General features: G+C 31.4%; 1 protein-coding gene across 1 annotated transcript; it reads left to right on the top strand.

The window, feature by feature from the left end:
• Nucleotides 1-1,808: 1,808 nt before the first annotated feature.
• Nucleotides 1,809-17,441, top strand: LOC143252760 (uncharacterized). The gene is made up of 5 exons (XM_076505402.1): nt 1,809-2,755; nt 6,392-6,511; nt 11,135-11,314; nt 12,678-12,796; nt 13,924-17,441. Exons 1-5 carry the CDS (start codon nt 2,686-2,688, stop codon nt 14,041-14,043), a joined length of 609 nt encoding a protein of 202 aa, XP_076361517.1. The 5' UTR covers nt 1,809-2,685; the 3' UTR covers nt 14,044-17,441.
• The last annotated feature ends 3,107 nt before the right edge of the window (nt 17,442-20,548 follow it).

Below are 20,548 nucleotides of genomic sequence, written 5' to 3'. Positions count from 1 at the left end.
TGGGCATCTAAGTGTCAGGGACAATGTTCTCAGGTCTAGGTCATGGAGGGCCAGACTCCTTAGCTTTGCTAAATTTTGGAAGTCAAGTCATTTCTTGTGGGTACTTTGGTTCTGAGAATTGTCTCAGTGAGTCTTGTCCAGCAATTCCACTAAATAGGAGGGAACTACTAGGATGTTTTGAAAGATAGGATGTGACAGATGGGCAGAGAAAGAGGGGTCTGATTTCTGTTTGTAGCTCTGTAACATAGAAAGAGGGGGTCTGAGTTTCTGTTTTTTTGTAGCTCTGTAACATAGAAAGAGGGGTCTGAGTTTCTGTTTGTAGCTCTGTAACATAGAAAGAGGTCTGAGTTTCATTTTGTAGCTCTGTAACATAGAAAGAGGGTCTGAGTTTCTGTTTGTAACTCTGTAACATAGAAAGAGGGTCCTGAGTTTCTGTTTTGTAGCTCTGTAACATAGAAAGAGGGTCTGAGTTTCTGTTTTGTCTGTAACATAGAAAGAGGGGTCTGAGTTTCTGTTTTGTAGCTCTGTAACAGAAAGAGGGGTCTGGTTTCTGTTTTGTAGCTCTGTAACATAGAAAGAGGGGTCTGAGTTTCTGTTTGTAGCTCTGTAACATAGAAAGAGGGGTCTGAGTTCTGTTTGTAGCTCTGTAACATAGAAAGAAAGAGAGTCTGAGTTTCTTTTTGTGAGCTCTGTAACATAGAAAGGGGGTCTGAGTTTCTGTTTGTAGCTCTGTAACATAGAAGAGGGGTCCTGAGTTTCTGTTTTGTAGCTCACAGCATAGAAAGAGGGGTCTGAGTTTCTGTTTTGTAGCTGTAACATAGAAAGAGGGGTCTGAGTTTCTGTTTGTAGCTCTGTAACATAGAAAGAGGGGTCTGAGTTTCTTTTGTAGCTCTGTAACATAGAAAGAGGGGTCTGAGTTTCTGTTTTGTAGCTCTGTAACTAAATAATATTAAAGGCTATGCAAACTATGCTTTGCCTGAATGATTAAAAAATTGTAATGAGTATAATTTACATGAAATTGTGTACTTCTTGAAGGGGTGGTAAAATTAGAGAAGAGAGAAAAGAATATTTATACATGTTGCAGTTACAATACTAGGAGATTGAGAATTTGTTTTAAAATATTTCCTTATAAAATTAACAACTTGAAACTTAAATAATAAAAATTGATTTAGTATCTACATTCTGATGTCAAGTTTTATATATATATTGATAATAAAGTAGTTTAATTCAATTTTGAATGTAATTGCAAAAGATTGTGACACTTGACCTATCTGAGGTGAAAGGATTAATCACATGGTACTTTCAAGTGGCATGTGAAATTTATTATCATTTATGAAACCTGTTAGAAATTGATTAACAGTTGCGTGCAAACTGTATGCCATTAAGTTTGTTGTGGCACAGAAATTGAAGTGAAGTTGTTTTGCTTGCCTTGAGTATGGGACAGTTTGAAGTGTATGTTCAGTATATGGGAGGTTACGTCTTGCATATCTTGATAAATTCTTGTGTGTATGGGACCTGAAGTTCAGTTTGCCTGTAACACTGGTCTACATGTAATGCGTGGATGAAGAATATAGATTCTGAAAGTCTCAGTTTTGTCAGTAATGATTGGTACAGTGAATTACATGTGACAGTACTACACTACCAAGTATTTAGATAACTTATCTTGAGCAACTCACAAAATTCTACTGTACTTGCTAATTTACAACAATGTGTTGTTCTCAACTTAGGTGTAGCCAATTAGTTTTGAACAAAGTGAGGAAAATAAAAAATTTGTGTATGTTGATGCTTTTTCAACACTTAAAACTCCAAAAGATTTTATAAATAGACACAAGCCAAAGCCACAGGAGAAATATAATATTCTAATAAATTTACATGTTGCTGTATGAATCACTAAACTACCAAGGGCTAAACTGACTTCATAAAATGACTCAAATCTGATGTTGCCTTTAGAACTACTTTTCGATCATTGCTCATAATCATTCTGATGGTCAGAATTACACATTCTATTTTCAAACACATTATTCCCATTTTTGAAAAATTTTGAGAAGGATGGTGAGTCATTTTCAGAACACACATCTTCATATATTTTACACAGACCCTTCACTGTATGTGAACAGTGAAGGATTCTAAGATTATATTTAATTGGATTAAATAAACAGATGTGAGTTTATCCAGTCAACTAATATCATTAATGTGCAGCAAGAAGCTATAAACAGTTTGATTTTTTGTGGTTCTTAAAAACATTGTTATGCATTTGACATGTATTTTAGTGTGTTATCTTGATCTAACCATAACTTTTTGGGCCAATATTTCATCTTACACCATTGATTTTGTGTGTTTTTCTTATAATAGCTAGGTTTCATCTTAATTTGTAGTTGTAGGATTGAAATTTGTTGTTTAACATGTTTGCCCTTTTGGCCATGAAGGTATAATGTCTGGTCCATCCCACTCTTCATTGGTGAAGAGCAGCTCAAGATTTGGTGGTACATGGTGTTGAATAGCTACCATCACCTTTAGTTATCACTTCAAAATGAAGGATAACTAGTGCAGATAAATGTGGAGTAGCTTTGCATGAAATTCAACAAAATGGATAAATAAATTGTTTTTGGTAATATTTTTACTAATTGTGGTTGTTATTTACAGACTTTTAAAAAGATAAGTGAACCACTTTTATATTCATCTTCAATGCCTTCTTTGGATCGAACCGAGTCACTCTTGACTATGTACAAATCAGCTTACGGACTTGGAATGGAAGGTAAAATATATTCCTTATTATAATTCCATATTCTGCTCTAAGTAAAGGTAAAGATTCCTCATGAAAAGAAAGGGATATAAAAATAATATTTATACTAAGCTCTATATTTAAGTAGATGAATTATTCCTTTATTTCTAATGGTCTTCAATCTTGGTAATTATTGTTGTGGTATGTTATAAGCTGGATTTCATAATAAAACACAAAAGAATTTTTAATGGTAAGAGAAATAAAGAAATAGAAACAGAAAACATTTAAATGCATTGACATTTATAAATTGTGACTTTTATGAGAAGTTCTGTATACAAGTATACCAAATAAAAACATAAAATAGCTAGTTAAAATTGTACACAAGATGTCATCTATTAGAAAACATTCCTTGATAACCTACTTATATCAGTTTCAACATCTTATGTTTGATTTCCTTTGTTTATACTCATTTGTTTTAGAAATGTTTTTTTTTTCTGACTCCATTTTGTTTATATGAATTCCAGATTTAATATGACAGATGATAAAATTCCTGCCATAAGTCGACAATGTTTATGACACTATTTCCCTGGTCTTAAGTTTAACAATATCTGTTGCAGAAGCACAGGCTTTAGTTTAAGTGAGTTTGTCTATTATGTTTAGCCAAATATTGTTTATTTTTTATTATGTATTCTCAAGACAGCTGATGTGGGCGTAGAACATTAATTAAATAAAATAAAGTGCAGAAAAATGTTTTGACCTTCTTAGGTCATCATCAGGTTAACAAAGAGAGTTTGCAAATGACCATTAGAATAAATGAATAAATGTAAAGTTGATTGACTAAACCATAGTCTTAATGGCCAGTTTTGATGTAATCTCCCTCTTCACAGAAGTCTCAACTACCAAAGCATGCAAGATAGCTTTAGAACTTTATATCTAACACTCCAACCCACTGATACACATCCCCAGCAACCAATTAGCAACTTGTATAGAATTCACTACCACCAAAACTAACTTTATGTTTAATAACAAAAACAACCTATAAATAAATGGCTTAAATGTAGCCAATTCTGTGTCGCCAGTTCTAACCAACATTTTCATGACACATATTGTATCTCAAACAATAAATTCAGCCTTACACCCACCACTATACTGGTACAGATATGTTAATGATACAGTTGCTGGATTCACATCTACAGAACACACACTTAGTTTTTTCAACCACATTGACTCCACATTAATTTCACCTGTGAACACAAAAAAACTAACTAGATAGCATTTCTGAACTTCAAGATCACTAGAACTGATACACAATTCAAAACAGAAATCCACAGAAAAATCAGCCATATTGGACTATACATTCCTTGGGATTCAGCACATGAAACAAAACAAAAACTCAACATATTAAAAAAAAAAAAAAACACACAACTACAAAACTATGCTCACCTGATAAAATTAACAATGAAATCAACAAAATAAAACAATTCATCAACATTAACAAATTTTCTCCAAATTTTCATACACACACACATCTAGATCAACAACACAAACAAAAATAAATCCTGAGATACAATAAACTACAAAACCTTACACTGCTACATACCATATATTTCCAGACATCAGCAAAAATATAACCAGCTTTGGAAAAAACTTGTAACAAAACACAACATTTCAGTAAACACCAAATTTATTCAAAAACCAAGTACAAAACTTAAATTCCATACTATGTAAAAACTACACTAACAAACACAACACCAACATTATTTATAAAAGATAATGCAATAACTGCCGTGACTTCTATATTGGAGAAACAAGCAGAAAAATGGAAACCAGATTCAGAGAACAAAAAAAAACTCACACATTTTTAAACACTGCAAATCAAATAAACACAACATAACTGTAGAAAATGCCCAGATACTAAGTAGGGAAACAAACATACATAAATACAAAATCAAAGAAGCCCTACTTATACAACAACTCAAACCAAAATTAAACAAATATAAAGGAACACCTTTATACCCATACTAATTAATAACCTACCATCTAACTGCAACACCCCTACAATCTTGTATCAGTTTACACTCGTCCCTAAGATATGTGCCCAGCAACGGTCAGTTGCAAACTCTCTTTGTTAACCTGAAGATGACCTTAGAAGGTTGAAATGTTGTTCTGTACTTTATTTTAGTTAACGTTCTAATACCCATACAAGCTGCCTTAAGAATATATTTTTTACTTCAAGTGAGTTTCTTGTCATCAAGAGATACAGCAGTATTGAGCAGCTAAAGACATGTATTGATGAGGAATTTAGTGGAAAGAAATATTACATAGATGGTAATCTTCGAGGAACATGCCGAATCCACCAGCCATATGACTTGACAAACCCAATCGGTGAACGTAATACATGAAAAATTATGAGAAACAGAGGAAATTCATGGAACAAATAGACAGGAACAAGAACCATGAAAAGAGTCAGTATGAGACATAGAACACAAAAGAGAATGAACTAGATAATGTAGATGATTCAGATCTGTGCAGGAGTACAAGTGAGAAAAAGGAAAGTTAGGAATTAGAGTAATAGGCTAACAAACCTTCCAGAGCAGAGGATGTCCTAGAAAGGAAGGCCCAGTATAGATAGCAGATAATATATGACAAATGGTAATTGATGCTGGGAACATTTGTGACACAAATATCATAACAACAGTTACCCATGCCAGGAAGGGAGGTAATAAGTCATGAGGGAAAATTGCTACACAAAACACATTGTAATGGGTTCAAAGTGAGAACTAGATGGGGCACAAAGAACAAAATGGAAATTTCAATCTGGCAGAACAAAGGAACATGGTGGATGGTCTAGATGAAGGGAACGGAAAAGGCAGGAAATAACTAGGGAAGAGAATTTCTGGAAATGGGAGAACAGAAGGTGTTCAACCTTCTTAGGTCATCTTCGTTTCCAAAGTTTTTTGTCATGTGGTAGTACAGATGTTTATAAAGACTTCACTGATCATTTTGGAACATTTTAATATTATTACACTGACTGTTTCCAATACTGTCTTCATTTTAGTGATGGACTTTCTGAGATTTCAGTTGTGATTATATAGTATACTGCTATTAAATAAACTTTAAATAACACTGCAGAATACTAAAATTAAATTAAATTTTAGTTTTTTTAGATAGTTTATTTTACTTGGTATATGGAAAATATATAACTGAATTTGTAATAACCTGTTTGAAGGTTATTACTTTCATTTTAAATTTTCAGCTGTATAAGAGAAACTGCTCTGTAATAGAACATGATTGTTAGTAGAAAAATGTGCTTTCATAGAATAGCTCTTAAACAGATGTAACTATTAATAATTTAAGTGCAATATTTCTGATCACTTTAAAATTTGTTTAAGAAGGTGAAACAGAAAGCTCTTCATAACTTGCCTGAAATGTTATATACAGGGTGTTCGGAAAGTCACTGTGCACTTTTATATTTATTAACAGACAAAACTGCACAGTGACTTTCTGAACACCCTGTATTTTAGTCATAAATACAAATTAGTGGAAGGAAGAGAAATCCTAAATTATTTCATTTTATTCTTTTTGAGAAATGTTCTGTGTACTTTATTTCTTCATATTAAATTTGTTATTTGTGTTAATTTTAATGAAAAGTGTGCTTCTTCATTCCAGGATTTAGTAAAAATCTGCTCAATATAAATAACCTGTCACAGAACACAGAAGACTTGAAAGGAGGAATGAAAACTGTTGAAAATGGAAAATTTCAAAATATAAATATTACTCAGTCTCATGGTAAGAAAAGTCTGTCTACAACTCACCTGGATAAAATATTTATAATTTTTTGTTTCATGTTAAAGCTCATTGAATTTTGTTTGATTTCATTTTTCAATTGTAATAGAAAAAAAATATATATATTCAGAAACACAGTTTAATGCTAAAAAACTTGGAAAAAATTTACTATAAGCTTATACCAATTTTTATACACAATAATCTTACATGACCAATATTTATTGCACTATTAAGGGTTAAAATTGTGCTCTTACATGGTATATATATATAATGTCCTACAAGTAGGTTGTAAGTATCACCAATACACTTCTGATTCAGGAAATGTTTGCAGAGAAATAAATCAAATGAGTACAAACATATACAACACAAATAAAAATCTTGGGAAAAAAAAAAAGGGAAAATGTTGTCCTGGGTTTTTCTCAAGCTTGCTAGCTTCCAAGTGTACTTAGAGCTACTTTGACCATTGGAACCAGAGAGCAAGTAAGGGCAAAAGATCCTAGACTACCTGCATCAGGGAATTCTTGTTAAAGTTCCAAAAAGATAAACCTTAAGCTCTTAATAACTTGTGTGTAACCCACATCCCAGAGGAATTATGCAGTAACAGGGTCAAGCAAGCATGTGGCTCTGCTAAATAACTGCAGATATATAACCTTTATCTAGAATAGAGGATAAATACAAGTTTACAACCTTTCACATTCTGTTTAAAAAGATGTTAACTAACTAAATATAAAACAAAATTATGAATATTTTGAAAAGTTTGCTTGAAGTTGCTGGAATGATGAAATATAGAAGTTTTTAAACCATGACATCAATTCATTTCAGTTTTAAACAGCTTATTTCCTTTTTCATTTTGGGTAAAGCAAAGAAACGTAACTAACTAAGCATGCTGAAACTCAGCTAGAAGAGAGAAATATTCACATGTGAAAATTTGTCTTTAAGATTTGTTGACATGCAGCTTAAAAAGTTCACTATAAATTAACCAAGATAAGATAATGTCTCACTGCTGTCAATATTAATAAAATAATGTATAAGATATTAAAAGTAAATAAATTGATAAAAAAGTAACTAGAATATTTTCAGAAGATAGACCTTTCTTCATTAGGAGTGAACTTGAAAGTTGTTGGATTAAAAGACCTTTCAAACTCTTATTTTCTGCTGTTATTAAAGTTTTGAGTTAGGACTAGTATTTGAAAACAGCTTATTTTCAAATGAAATAAAGAAACTTTTGTAAATTTTATATTCTGTCGTGATAAGATATGAAAGCTAGTTTCAACAAATTAAGTGATACATGTAATTTACCTTTAAGTCTTCAGACATAACACTCCTTTACCATGTTTCCAACTGACTTACAATGACTTAAGTTTTGTAAAATAATGTATATTGTAGTATGATTTTATTTATATGCACATTAAGAAGATGGTATGAAATCAGTGTTAGAGCTGAAGGATCAAATGCACTGAGATTTCAGTTTTATCAGTTATTTGCTCAATTCACTAAAACTGTAATCAAATGAATTAAAAGTTTGCAACTAGTTAAGAAGAGGTATAACTGAGATATTTTGACAATGTCAGAAATGTCCAAATACCAAATTGCACTTCTGAAATGTCCCACCCAACAAGTTCATGGGAACTCACCAAGATGCAGGTACAATGTGCAACAAATGATATTTACTTCAAAGCATTTAATGTCATAGGAAAATTACTTTGAAATCTACTCAAAAATTAAGAATTTTTGGGGGTATGGGATAGGCAAACTACATATTACCTTCAAGAATGCTTGTCATTGATATGAATGCCCTGCACTTGTAATGATATTGGTTGAAAAATGTTTTGAGTAATTATAGTGTTTCATGTAAGGTGGGTAAGTGAACAATTTTATTATGATTGTGTTGTGTCAGATGAGAAGAGATTGAGATATATATATCTCATGAAAGAGGTTTTGTAGTTAAATACCAGTGGATATCAAGAAACTTTAAATTAATATGTTGTATGTGGCATTACAGGTTTCTTTTGAAATTAAATTAATATTGTTTTCAAGCAAAATAATACCTTGCTACAGAATAGTTGCAACTCATGATTAGTGCCAAATGTTAACATATTTTTTCCCTGAAAATGTATTTTAAATAGACATTTAACTTTCTGTACAACAAAGACCAGCTATACACTGTTATAAAGATTTTTGTATGTGCCACAAACCTTGAATAAAGCTCCTATCTCTAAACTTGTTAACCTGTAATGAGTCAGCCTATGATGTAACTATCACCCGACTATATCCTTCCACTAGTAGGAAGGTAACACATCCTCTGTGAGAAGTAATTCCCACGAGCACAAACATTGAATCAAAGGCTCCTTTTTGATGAGACAAAAGAAATACACCAGAAGTGGGGAGATTGTGTAGAAAGGGATCTCTCTGAAAGGAATTTTTATGTACAGCAAAGATTAGTTTCAAAACATATATTCACCTAAAATCTAATGTTGATAAGATGTTGGTGGGGTCATGAAGAAAAAAATTGCAAAATGAGTTTCTTTCTCCAATCATTGTGTCAGAAATGGAAAACCCATGGATTATATCATCCACTTGAACTTGAAGGAGAGAGTAACCTGATGGGACATCATTCAATGGGAAACTATGTCCTTTTCTGTAGAAATTATGGTGTGTTGTAAGTAATGTGAGACAATCAAATGTTTTGAGGATGTTCTTCATCCCCATCTGCAACATCTTAGGTAAGGAATATTAGCAATGGTCAGTGCCTCCATGTGGGTGGATAGCAAAAAATGACAGTGGAGGTGTTTTAATAGGTCATTATAAGAAGGCAAGACAGATCAGAGAGCTTGTATTAAGCCTGCTGAGCAGACAACATTTTGAGAAGGTAAATATAGAAAATCTACGTCTTTGTAGACCAGGTTGTGGAAATGAATCAGGTGTCCAAAAACTATACCTGACTTAAAAACCTGTAAACCAATACCTAAGTTTGGTTGTAATCAAGAAAAAAGCTACAAATGTACCATGTCTGCTGTGCTTACCATCAGTTTGAAATTCTGTATATGTAAACATATAAGCTCTCAAATTTACTGCTGAACCATGGGGACCTTAAGTAGATGCTGTTGAGATGGGGAAAGAGGAATGCCCAATGTTGTGTGGGGTAAACAAGAGGTAAAAGAAAGGCAGTGACTCTCTGGATATACATGCACTGATTGGTCAGAATCTACTGAAGGTGGTGCATATGGGCATGTCAAAGAGTATCATAAGACTCGAGAAAAGAAAGAGTCCCTAAAAGAGATATATCCTATCATTGAGGAAATTAAGGAGACATTAGAACCTTGGTATTAGAAGCTTTATATCTGAAATACATAAAAAAAATATAGGCTAAGCCTGCTCCCAAATATAAATTAAGAAAGACTTCCCTAAATAAATTACTGAATTTGACTAAATTAGAAAGCCAAAATAGCTACTCCAAACAAGAATAAGCTTCTGTTCAACTGCTAGTGCTTATGGAGATTCCTGGTTTTGGTGGAAAGATATACTTCATTGATGATAACATTTTAAGCTAACATTAATATGTTTAGGGTGAGAGCTTCATTTAAAGCTAATGCCATATACAAGAAGCTTCCTGGCAGAGGTGTAAGATAATAGTTTATTTTATTGTATAGAAAGATAAGTATATTTTTTTCTGAAAAAAGTATCTACATCTTTGAATAACCCAAGTAACATCTAGAATATTGACAAAAATATATATTTTAAGGCATTTAAATGTGATAATTTAAATAATTATACCATAAACATTGCAACTGTTGTAAATTGGGTGGGCTTTTGAGACAAAGGTTGGAATAAATTACACCAATACAAATAAATTTTTAAATGAACATGCTCCATATGTTATTTTAACTTTTTTAGGAACAAGATCAGTAACTTTCTCTTGGAATTGTTCCTCCAAAATGTATATCATGACTCAAAGGAACATATTTTGACCATATAAATGGATGAATCAAACAGTTGGACAATAGCCTACGAACTGTTTTAAACTGGTTGAGCTTTTGAAATAACGGTAAAAATAAATTAAAGCAGACAGCTGCTGTAATCTAGTTGAGAATGTTTATCAGAAAGTAATTGAAGTTTTTTAGCCCAAGGATATGCTATATCCAGCTACAACAGTCATGATCATGTGTGTCCTTCCATATAATAAATGTATAATTACTTGTCATGGTGCCTAAGGCATTAAATATATAATTTTCCATGATTTTGCATTGAAATGAAGTAAAAATTCACTACTTCAAAGATTACTTATATTTTTTAATGAATCTAAGCAGTCCCAAATATAATTGATACAACTGTTAAAGCATTAAGCCTTGTTTGTACCTGTTGTTTGAAATTTATGTTTTGGATTTAGACTCAACATAAGCCATGCCTAAAATTTTAAGAACTAGTACTTCACAAGAAATTATAAATTTTGAATTATGTGTATAAATTTATGACTAAAAGAAAACTTGTTTGCTTGCTTTAATTTTTTTTACTTATTTCTTATTTGCTTCTCATTATATGGATTGAAACAATCTTAAAGGTTAAGAAGTGTATGTTAGAAACTCTCAGTGTATTATTTCAGATTATTATGTGTTTTTGCTTTTATAGGTGTTCTGGAAAGTATGAAAATGATGGAACCTGTGTTTTGGGGTTTGACACAAGAACAGTTTGCTGAACTTGTCACTTCCCTTAACACACTTTATGAACAGGCTGGCCTCGGGTCTTTCAACCCTTCTTTCAGTTGTGTTCCTGGAGTACCAGCAGGTATTTTAGTCACTGGAACCTCTGGTAAGTATAGTTTAATACATTATTTAGAATACTGTAGTGAAGTTAATGGCAATGGTTAAATGTATATTAGTGGCACATTTGGTTTTTAGAGATAGAAAATATTATCTTCTACTTGAACTTCTAACTGCAAAAGGAGCTTGCATAAATATGCCATAGTAAAGTACCAGGTCTGAATGCATACAACCATCATTCAAATATCCATATAGCTAATAATGTGTTGACATTTGCCGTTGAAAAATAAAAAATTTTTAATAATACACATGTATTTTTTCAAAAGGCCATGTATGTGAATTAATCACTGTATATTCAGACTAGAGATTGTACCTTGCTTATTGTTATTGTATTCTTCATAGGATGCTTGTTTTAGTTATAAAACTATTTATGTGTTTTATTTTGTTTGATGAAATAACTTCAAAACTTTATTAAATCTTTAATATCTCTAGCTGCAATATGTAGCGGTGTTGTTTAATCAGTGCATAAAAAAAGAAAACTGAAACACAAAGTTGTTATTAACCAAATAAATCAAATTCTTGAATACTTCTGTTGAAAAGTGTTGTTTCTGACCATGAATAGCAAAACTAAGAACCAAATGCAACCCATCTGTAAGACAAAGCATCTTACTGATCTTAAATAAATAGAAGTTTTTTAACCAAACTTTAGCTTTAACAAGTAATTCATAAAAAGCTTATAACAGTATTAAAATAATCATGAAGATAAGAAACTTATTTGTCTAATTTTGAGCAAAATTTTATTTGAAATTTTGCAAAAATTGTAAAAAGTAACACCTATTTTCATAATGTTTGAAATTTTTATGTTCAAATTCCATGAACGAATGAAACCTGGCAAGTTGTATGTTAAATGCAAAGGCTTCACCAGAAGCAGTGTAGCTATAAAGGATAACCAGGAACTTGTCTAGTTGGACTGGTTCCAAGAAAGAAATTCTCAGTAGTTTTATAAAATCCCAAATTAGCAGTTACCACTAGATTGTAAACACTGTCATTGGAACCCATCATCCATTTTGTACCATGGTTTAGCAACACTTACCTCAATAATTTGCTAAAAGTTGTTGCTAAGCAACTTCTTGGTAAATGAATAAAAATGGCAGCCTTTTCCTGTGTTTTCCTGTTTAGGGATAGAATGTTCTGACAAAAGACATTTAAAGAAGCCACCTGTCACTGACCATATAAATTATGTAGTATAACTTAATACAACATTTGTTGAACATGTACTGTAAATAGCAAACACTTTCATTCAATGTTATTGAAATTTTAGTTTTTTCTTGTGAATTACATTTTTAATGAAATTAATGATTTTTACATTATAAATCAAATTTGTGGTTTTAGTCTAGTTCTTTTTTTGTTAGGCCTTCTTGGTGAACACAATCAAGTTCCTGTAACACAGTTTGTGCCTAAAGATAATGTCAGCACAGAGGGCACACTTTCTTCAGAGAACAGCAACTTTTCTTGTATTTCTATTTCAGAGGTATTTAATGCAAGTCATAGACAAATAATATTTGTTCATTGTCTTGAGGGACAACAGAATGAAGCATTAAACATGTAGTTTTTGTTGATAAAAGCATTGTTAATGAGAAAATAACTAAATAATGGCTTTATAAAATTGTCATGTTTTATCATTAGTGGTTATTTTGCTACAATAATCTCATGTGAATATTTGTTATTCACTTTGACACTTTTGTAAAATTAATATCATATATTTTTTGACATTATATATTTATTACTTTAATAGTTATTTTTGATTATATTGTCTGTTTGACTAATCAATATAAGTTTATGGTTTGGGGAATGTATTTGATTTGTATGGACTTTGAAGAGTCTTTTAGTTTCATTTTCAGATAATATTTTAACCTCCAAGCTAACTATCATGTTTAGTTTTGTATGCTAATTGTCCAGCCTCTTCCACAGATTGATCTGTCATTTTACGTAAATAAAATTTATAACTCATTCTTTGAATTTATTAAAGCCAATTTCTATACATATATTATCAAAGAGTTTTATATTTTTCATTCTGCTTGATATTGTTTAATGCATTGTTTTGATGAGGTATAAGTAAGAATCTCAAGTTAGTTGCCTAATCAGAATAAAAATAGTTGTATAAAACTCAAGTGTTATTAATTAAGAAGTAAAGTGTATAGTCAATTATAAACCTCCAAATAATTTTCTAGGTTTCACCATGCATATAGGTAAAACGTTTTCATGATTTACTCTTAACAGATTTGTAAAATATTCTTTCATAACTACTTTTAGGGAAGTGCCTTGTAAACATTTGTTACAACATAGGTTTTCCACTGTTAAAAGTGTTTATTAGGAAGAACGTTTTCTGATTAAATATGATTATAAGTAGTTAACATTAATCCATGATAACGAGAAAACCCACTTGCAGAGAAAATTATATATTTAAAAATGACTTGTATGGGTAGAGAAAGCACTAGTAGAGGAGCAAACAATATTTTCAACCTTCTTCAGTCATCGTCAGGTTCATAATGACCGAAGAAGGTTGAAACGTTGTTCTCTCCTCCACTAGTGCTTTCTCTACCCATACTAGCCATTTTTTAAATATATAAGTAGTTAACATTGTTTCTTATTTCTCAGTTGAGTTCTCAAACTACCATCCATTCTGCTGGTATCTCCACCTTGACCTCACCTCAAAAGATTACCACCTGTGAAGAGGATGAAGAGGATGATGATTTTAACTGGGACAAACTTCTTTGAAGAAATATTTATTTTCATTTCACAAACTGAGATAGAATGTTTAATTAAGAATGCTCACATATACATACACACACACACGTGTATATTCATATATTAATTTTTTATACTATTATTAAGGTAACCTAGTAAAAGCTACAGCAATATGTAAGTAATGTTTAAAAGGAAAGTGTGTAATTTATAATTATCTCACAGTAGTGACTCATGATTTTACAGAATAAACATATATCTTTTAAGTGCATCTTGTTTCTCATTAGATACTTATATATGAACTGCTATCTATTTATAAGAAAAGTTGTAGGTTATGTATTTTTAACTTTAAAAGCCTATTTAGTTCTAAAACATTATTTTCTTGATTAAAGCAGTTCTAGTGACATAATACTGAAATGGAAAATTAAAACTTTAATAAAATGTCATCTCTGATATCAGATCAAGCATAAATTGTTATAATCTTTCTCAATTTTGGAAAAAACAATTTAACAAACTTTTAGTAAGAAAAGATATAATTAGAAAATATTTTTTCTCTTTTATTCACACACACTTGTTTGTCTTCACTTAGATCTGGTGCTCTTTTTATATCACAGTCCCTGTAAAGTAACATTTGAAATAGCTTTTCTGTTTGAAGTTAAGATAATTGTACGAGTGTCACTGTTTAAGGTGTACAGATAAACAATTATTTTCTTTATGGTAATTAATAATTAGTAGTGTAGATAGTTGACCAAAATTGTAAACTTGCTGCATACATCTTGTGCTTTATGCACTTTTGGTTTATTGATTTGTGGGAATTGAAAGTATTTTTGCAGTTTGGCTCAAATTTGTGCTCTGAAGTTTATTATGTAACTTACAGTGGAAGTAAAACAAATGATAAAACATCCTATCTATTAACATGTTAAATCATTTGTGGCAGTAAGTAAAATTTGTTATCCACAATAATCTAGATCTAAACAAACTTTTAGATGAGTGTTTGAACATAATTTTTTTTGACATTTGATTTAAAAAAGAAAATTTTTTTTTTTGTAAAGCATTAGAACAATAAAGATGACATTAGAGCACGGTTATTAAAGTTGCAGCTGTATAAAGACAAAAATATTGTTGATACATACACTTCAAGGATTATGGGTAATTTGTGTGTCTCTAACATGTGATTAAAAAGTATTTAGAATTTGTAACGTGTGTTTAATTTATATTTAACAAAAGACACAAACTGCAATTTTTTTATTTCCTCATTGCCAGTAAAGGAAATACAAAATAATAGTTGATTTAATAAATGATATCAGGTAACTCGACAGGAACAAATAATGTATGTGTTATAATATGTTGGAATCTTATGTATGTCAGTGTTTCTCATTCAGAATTGTCTTAATCCCTAGCTAACAAATCAAAATTTTTAGCAAATTTCTTCAGATGTTTAGCTCAGTGACAGGGATTCAAACCCGTGACTCCCAGATTGTGAGTTGAGTGTTCTATCCACTAAACCATGCCAGGCTTACTCTCTGGTACTACTCACAAAAAAATGTAAAAGTCTTGGACTGTGTAGTTGGATTTATTGCTTAGATTATAACAATTTTTGTAGCATGATATTTGCTTTTCTATTTAGAAGGTAATTATTTGTACTTTAGAAAAGTTGACAGCACCTAGCAGTAATATTTTATTACATATAAAAAAAATAGTTTTGTCACCTGCTTAATTTTTGTTTATTCTTAAAATGGAGAAATTACCAAAACTTTTTAATAGCTGTTCAGTGATTTTTATTATTATTAAGTAAGATTGGACAAACTGTTTATTTTAGCTGTACCTACATAAAACCATTTTGTGTTTTAGTTGAACTTGACAAAATTTAAAGTATTCATTGTAACCAAACAGTAAATATTTCATTGCAAGTATGTGCAATACCTGGCTTTGCATAATATTGATTCAGTATTAAAAATTATTCATGCTGTGTCTGTGTGTTACTAAACAATATCCACAACTTTACTGGATTGTTTTTCATGTTGTCTCTCTATGTTACTAACCACTATGAGACTGGTCTAACTCATGTTTTTCATGCTTTTTCTTTATGTTGCTAAACATTACAAAATTAGGCTAATTCATGTTTTTCATGCTGTTTCTGTATGTTACTAACCATTATGAGACTTGACTACTAACTCTTGCTTTTAATGCTATTTCTGTTGGTTACTAACCACAACATTGCCTTTACAAACAGAAATATCAGGTATGCCTTAAATATTAAAATGACTGTGAAACCTTTTTTAGACAAAAACAAATATTTTCTAACAGTATTCATTATTGGTAAACAAATGGCCACATCTTGCTTCACAGCAATATGTCAGGTCTGATGCTTTCATCTACATGTAGGCTTGTGTTGAATAATGTTATATGTTGGCAAGTAATTTATAAGTGTTGATGATCTACTTTTGCATATTGGGTTTAATAATTATGTGTTACATACAGTTAAATGCAAAAATGAATGTGTCTTTTGAATAACAAGAGATATTGTACCAAATTCAATAATTCTGATATAAATTAAATAACACAGTTTCCTGAGAAGTCTGTGTTTATAAACCACTTTATTTCTGTCCCATTCCTAGACTATACAGTGGTTCTCAGGATTTGTGGTTCTCATGATTTTGGTAGTAATTTTTGTTTCCAAAATATTTGTTTTAGAAATATATTTTAGTCATTTCAGATGGGAACGATATTCCTTTGGCAGGAAGATAAATTAATTAATCTTGATTTCACTAATTTAAAAAGTAAAATGTACCACATTATTTTCTGTTTAAAATGAATTCTTACCTCTATTAATTCAGTGTGCTACTCATTGCTAACTGTGCATGTGTACAGATACTAAGTATCCAGGAATATGACAGTAATTTAAATTTTAACATTTACACTGTGTATTGGATTTACTGTTATAATAAACTATAAGTAAAATTTGTGACCTAAGTTACTCTCACCTATGTAGACCAGTTAGATTCATCAAGTGAATAGATACAGCTTGTTAGACTAAAAAACTGCAAAATAAGTGACATCCACCAAGTTCTCATTTTTGTCTTGTGCAGATTTACTGAGTGGTGCAGTACTTATACATTTTTTTTTTTGTTTATTATTATACATCTTAGTTTATTTTTAAAAAAATGATATTTGTTGCCACAGTATTAAGTCTTTTATTCATGTCTTTCAGTATATGCATGTGATATTCATATTTGAAATTTGGCTGTATTTCTAATGAAGTTAGTTTAATCTTCAAATAGTGTTTCTCTCCTTTTTAGACTTATATTGTTTTAGCACTTTATATTTTTTGAAACAAGGTATTGGAACGTTGTTTGTTAATGCAAAACCAAAACACGTTGTGTTATTATGTGTGTTTGAGTCTGTAATAAAATATTGTTTGTTTTACTATCTTATTCTGTTCTTTTAGTTCTTTTTTAAATATATAAATGTACATAAACATACATATGTAAAAGACAACAAGAATAATTGATGTTACTCTAGATCAGTGGTTCCCAACCTTTTTTATGCCCCGCACCCCTAAAAAATATTAATGTGTTCTCGCACCCCTCACAGAAATTGTTTATTTAAGGTGAAGGTGGCCAAAACAAATTTTTATAATTAGTTTTTAATGATATGTAAACAAAAACGAAACATTTGGAAAAGAAAAAATATTGCAACAAACTAAAAGTTGCATAAACCCTACATGGCTTGCAAAAAAATAAATTTTCATCCATGCATGAAATGAAATTTCTTTGAATTTGAACTGTTCAAATGTTCATAAGCCAATTTAAATTTAATGACTCTTTTGTTCCTGTTTATTTCTTACAAGTTTTAAAAGCATGGCACTTTGTTGTTGATAGCAACCTGCAAATCTGCCTGTGCACCCAAGCAATTTCTAGATATTGTCTTGATTGACAAAAGGGCACTAAATCCAAACTCACATAAGTATGTCGTCGTGAATGGGGTGAGTACATTTAGTGCTTTTTACAAAGTCTTGGAAACATGTCCATTGCCAAGCACCAATATTGTTCCAAAGTTTTGCTTTCAAACTGTATTTCAAGAACTCGATTTGTGCACAGTTCAATAAGGTCTTCCTTCAATTCATCATCATCTGACATATTATCCAAATTGAAGGAGAATGGATTCATAATCCATTCTTCAGATGTTTTCAGTTCGTCTCCAAAATATCCATCAAATGACTTTGATAGTATTTCCAAATGATCCACAATTTCTTCACACACACATGGAGTTAGGGACTCATCCTCACCTACCATTTCTTCGAGTGATGGAAAATTTGAAAGATTCCCTCTTTTAACTCGTCGACACCAAAAATGTAACTTTTCTTTGAAAGCATTTAACTTTTTGTAGCATTTCAATATGTTTATGTTTTTCCCTAGAAGAGATACACTCAGGTCATTCATACGAGTAAAAATATCACTCAAATAGGCTAGCATTTGGTTTAATTATTGTGATTATATTTCTCTGGGCAGATCATAGTCCTTCAGAAAAGTTTTGACTTCTTCTCACAGTTCAAAGAAGTGTTAAAGCTTTACCAGGTGACAGCCAGCGGACTTTTGTGTGGAAGAGCAAAACTGAATGCTCACTTCCAAAATCTTCACAAAGCAACTTGAAGAGGCGATGGTTCAGAGCACAACCCCTAATCCAGTTAATGGTCTTCACAGAAGTGTCAAGGACCTTTTTCAACTTTGAAGGCAATGTTTTTGATGCCAAAGCATGTTGATGAAGAAAACATTGAGTACCTTGCAAGTGCAGAATCTCATGTTTTATCAGTGCAAAAAATCCTGATTTATTTCCTAGCATAGCAGGGGCACCATAGGTACACACAGAACCAATAATTTGGATATCTAAATCATATTTCACAAATAAGTCCTTCAACACTGTAAGTCATCTTTCCCATTTGTGGTTGTTTTAGATCTTCACAGAACAGGAAATCCTCCATTATGGCACCATCATGGTCATATCACACTAGTGCAATGAGTTGACTGCAATTTGCAACATCAGTTGTTTCGTCCACTTAGAGAGAGATTTTCAAGGACTAGCCATAGTATCTGCGATAACTTGGTCCAAAATGTCCGAATTCAAATCAAATTAGTGCTGTTATCAAATAATGTTATTCCGTTTTGAATAACATTATTTGATAACAGCACTAATTTAAACTTGTTTGAGGCTTCTTTTCCCAGAACAATTGTTGCCATTTCTAATGCACACGATTTTATCACTTCTTCTGCAATTGTATGGGGCTTCTTTGATTTGGCTACTTTATACGTCATGTGGTATGAAGCCATCAGCAGTGGTTTGTCAGTAGATATAAAACTTAATTTTGGAAGAGTTGCTTGAGAATCAAAGTGGGCCCTTCTACCTTTCAACATCATGGCCTGCAACAGCTGCTCCACTATGCCAGTTGTTGAAGTGTTCCTGCAGCTTAGATGGCTTCAAATTTGCATTTGAAAGGACAGTGTCAAAAAGTATGCACTGGGGTTTTTGCAGATCCTCAGTTGTTCCGATGCAAGTGAAACCAAACTTCACATAATCATCATTCCATTTCCCTTTCTTTGACATAATGAAGTTTTTTTGCACGAACACAGAATCAACAATGCACTGACTACCATACCATCACGCATGGGTTTATATACTCTGTGAAACGTTTTAGAACATTCTCGAATATACATCACATGATGTCATCAATTAATTCTGGATACTTCTGGAAGCTTCTGTAGTCATGATCACGTGAATACATAACATAAATAAATAATAGACACTTTAAGACGGCATTCATGAACGTAACCTAATAATTTTTGCCAAGTATTTAGGTCACGTTTATGTTTTGTGTGTTGTTTGTTTACAGTTGTACATTAAGATTTTGGTCTGTGCCGTAGATGGTAGAAACGATAGTTTATCGTAACAAGGTAAAAGGCTACGTCTGTAACAAGAAAAATAAGAAATAAAAATCAAACGTAATTTTTGGATATATAGGACAGTACCCTTAATATAAACAAAAAAAAAACTGAAATGTTATCTCGCACCCTCTGGAACGCTATCTCGCACTCCTGGTTGGGAACCACTGCTTTAGATAATAAAGTTTGGAGGTGGTTACATTGTAGGTAGTGAAAGAAAATTGATTATAATGTTTTGAGAAGCTTTTTTTCATGAAAAAAATGAAGTGAATTTGTGAAAAATAGGTATTGCCTCATGTACACAGCTTTTTGTTCACCTGCATTAGTTTTGTGGTTATGTTTTTAATTTATTTTATTTTGCAGAGTTTTATATGACCCCTTCAAAATTCAAATATATACCAAGAAATTGGTTAACCATGGATATATGTATCTCACTAACTCGATTAATAAACAGTTCTATGACTTTTGGTTATTTTTTCTAACCATTTTCAACTATTTCAAACTACTTTTACTTAATTTTGCAATTCTGCACATTCCAGAATTAATCAGTCTATTATTTGACCTCCCCGACAATGTTATCAGTATAGAATGCCATCTTTAAA

The sequence above is a fragment of the Tachypleus tridentatus genome, chromosome 1 (assembly GCF_004210375.1).
Source record: "Tachypleus tridentatus isolate NWPU-2018 chromosome 1, ASM421037v1, whole genome shotgun sequence".
Classification (NCBI taxonomy): Eukaryota; Metazoa; Arthropoda; class Merostomata; order Xiphosura; family Limulidae; genus Tachypleus; species Tachypleus tridentatus.
This window is presented reverse-complemented; position numbering and strand designations above follow the sequence as displayed.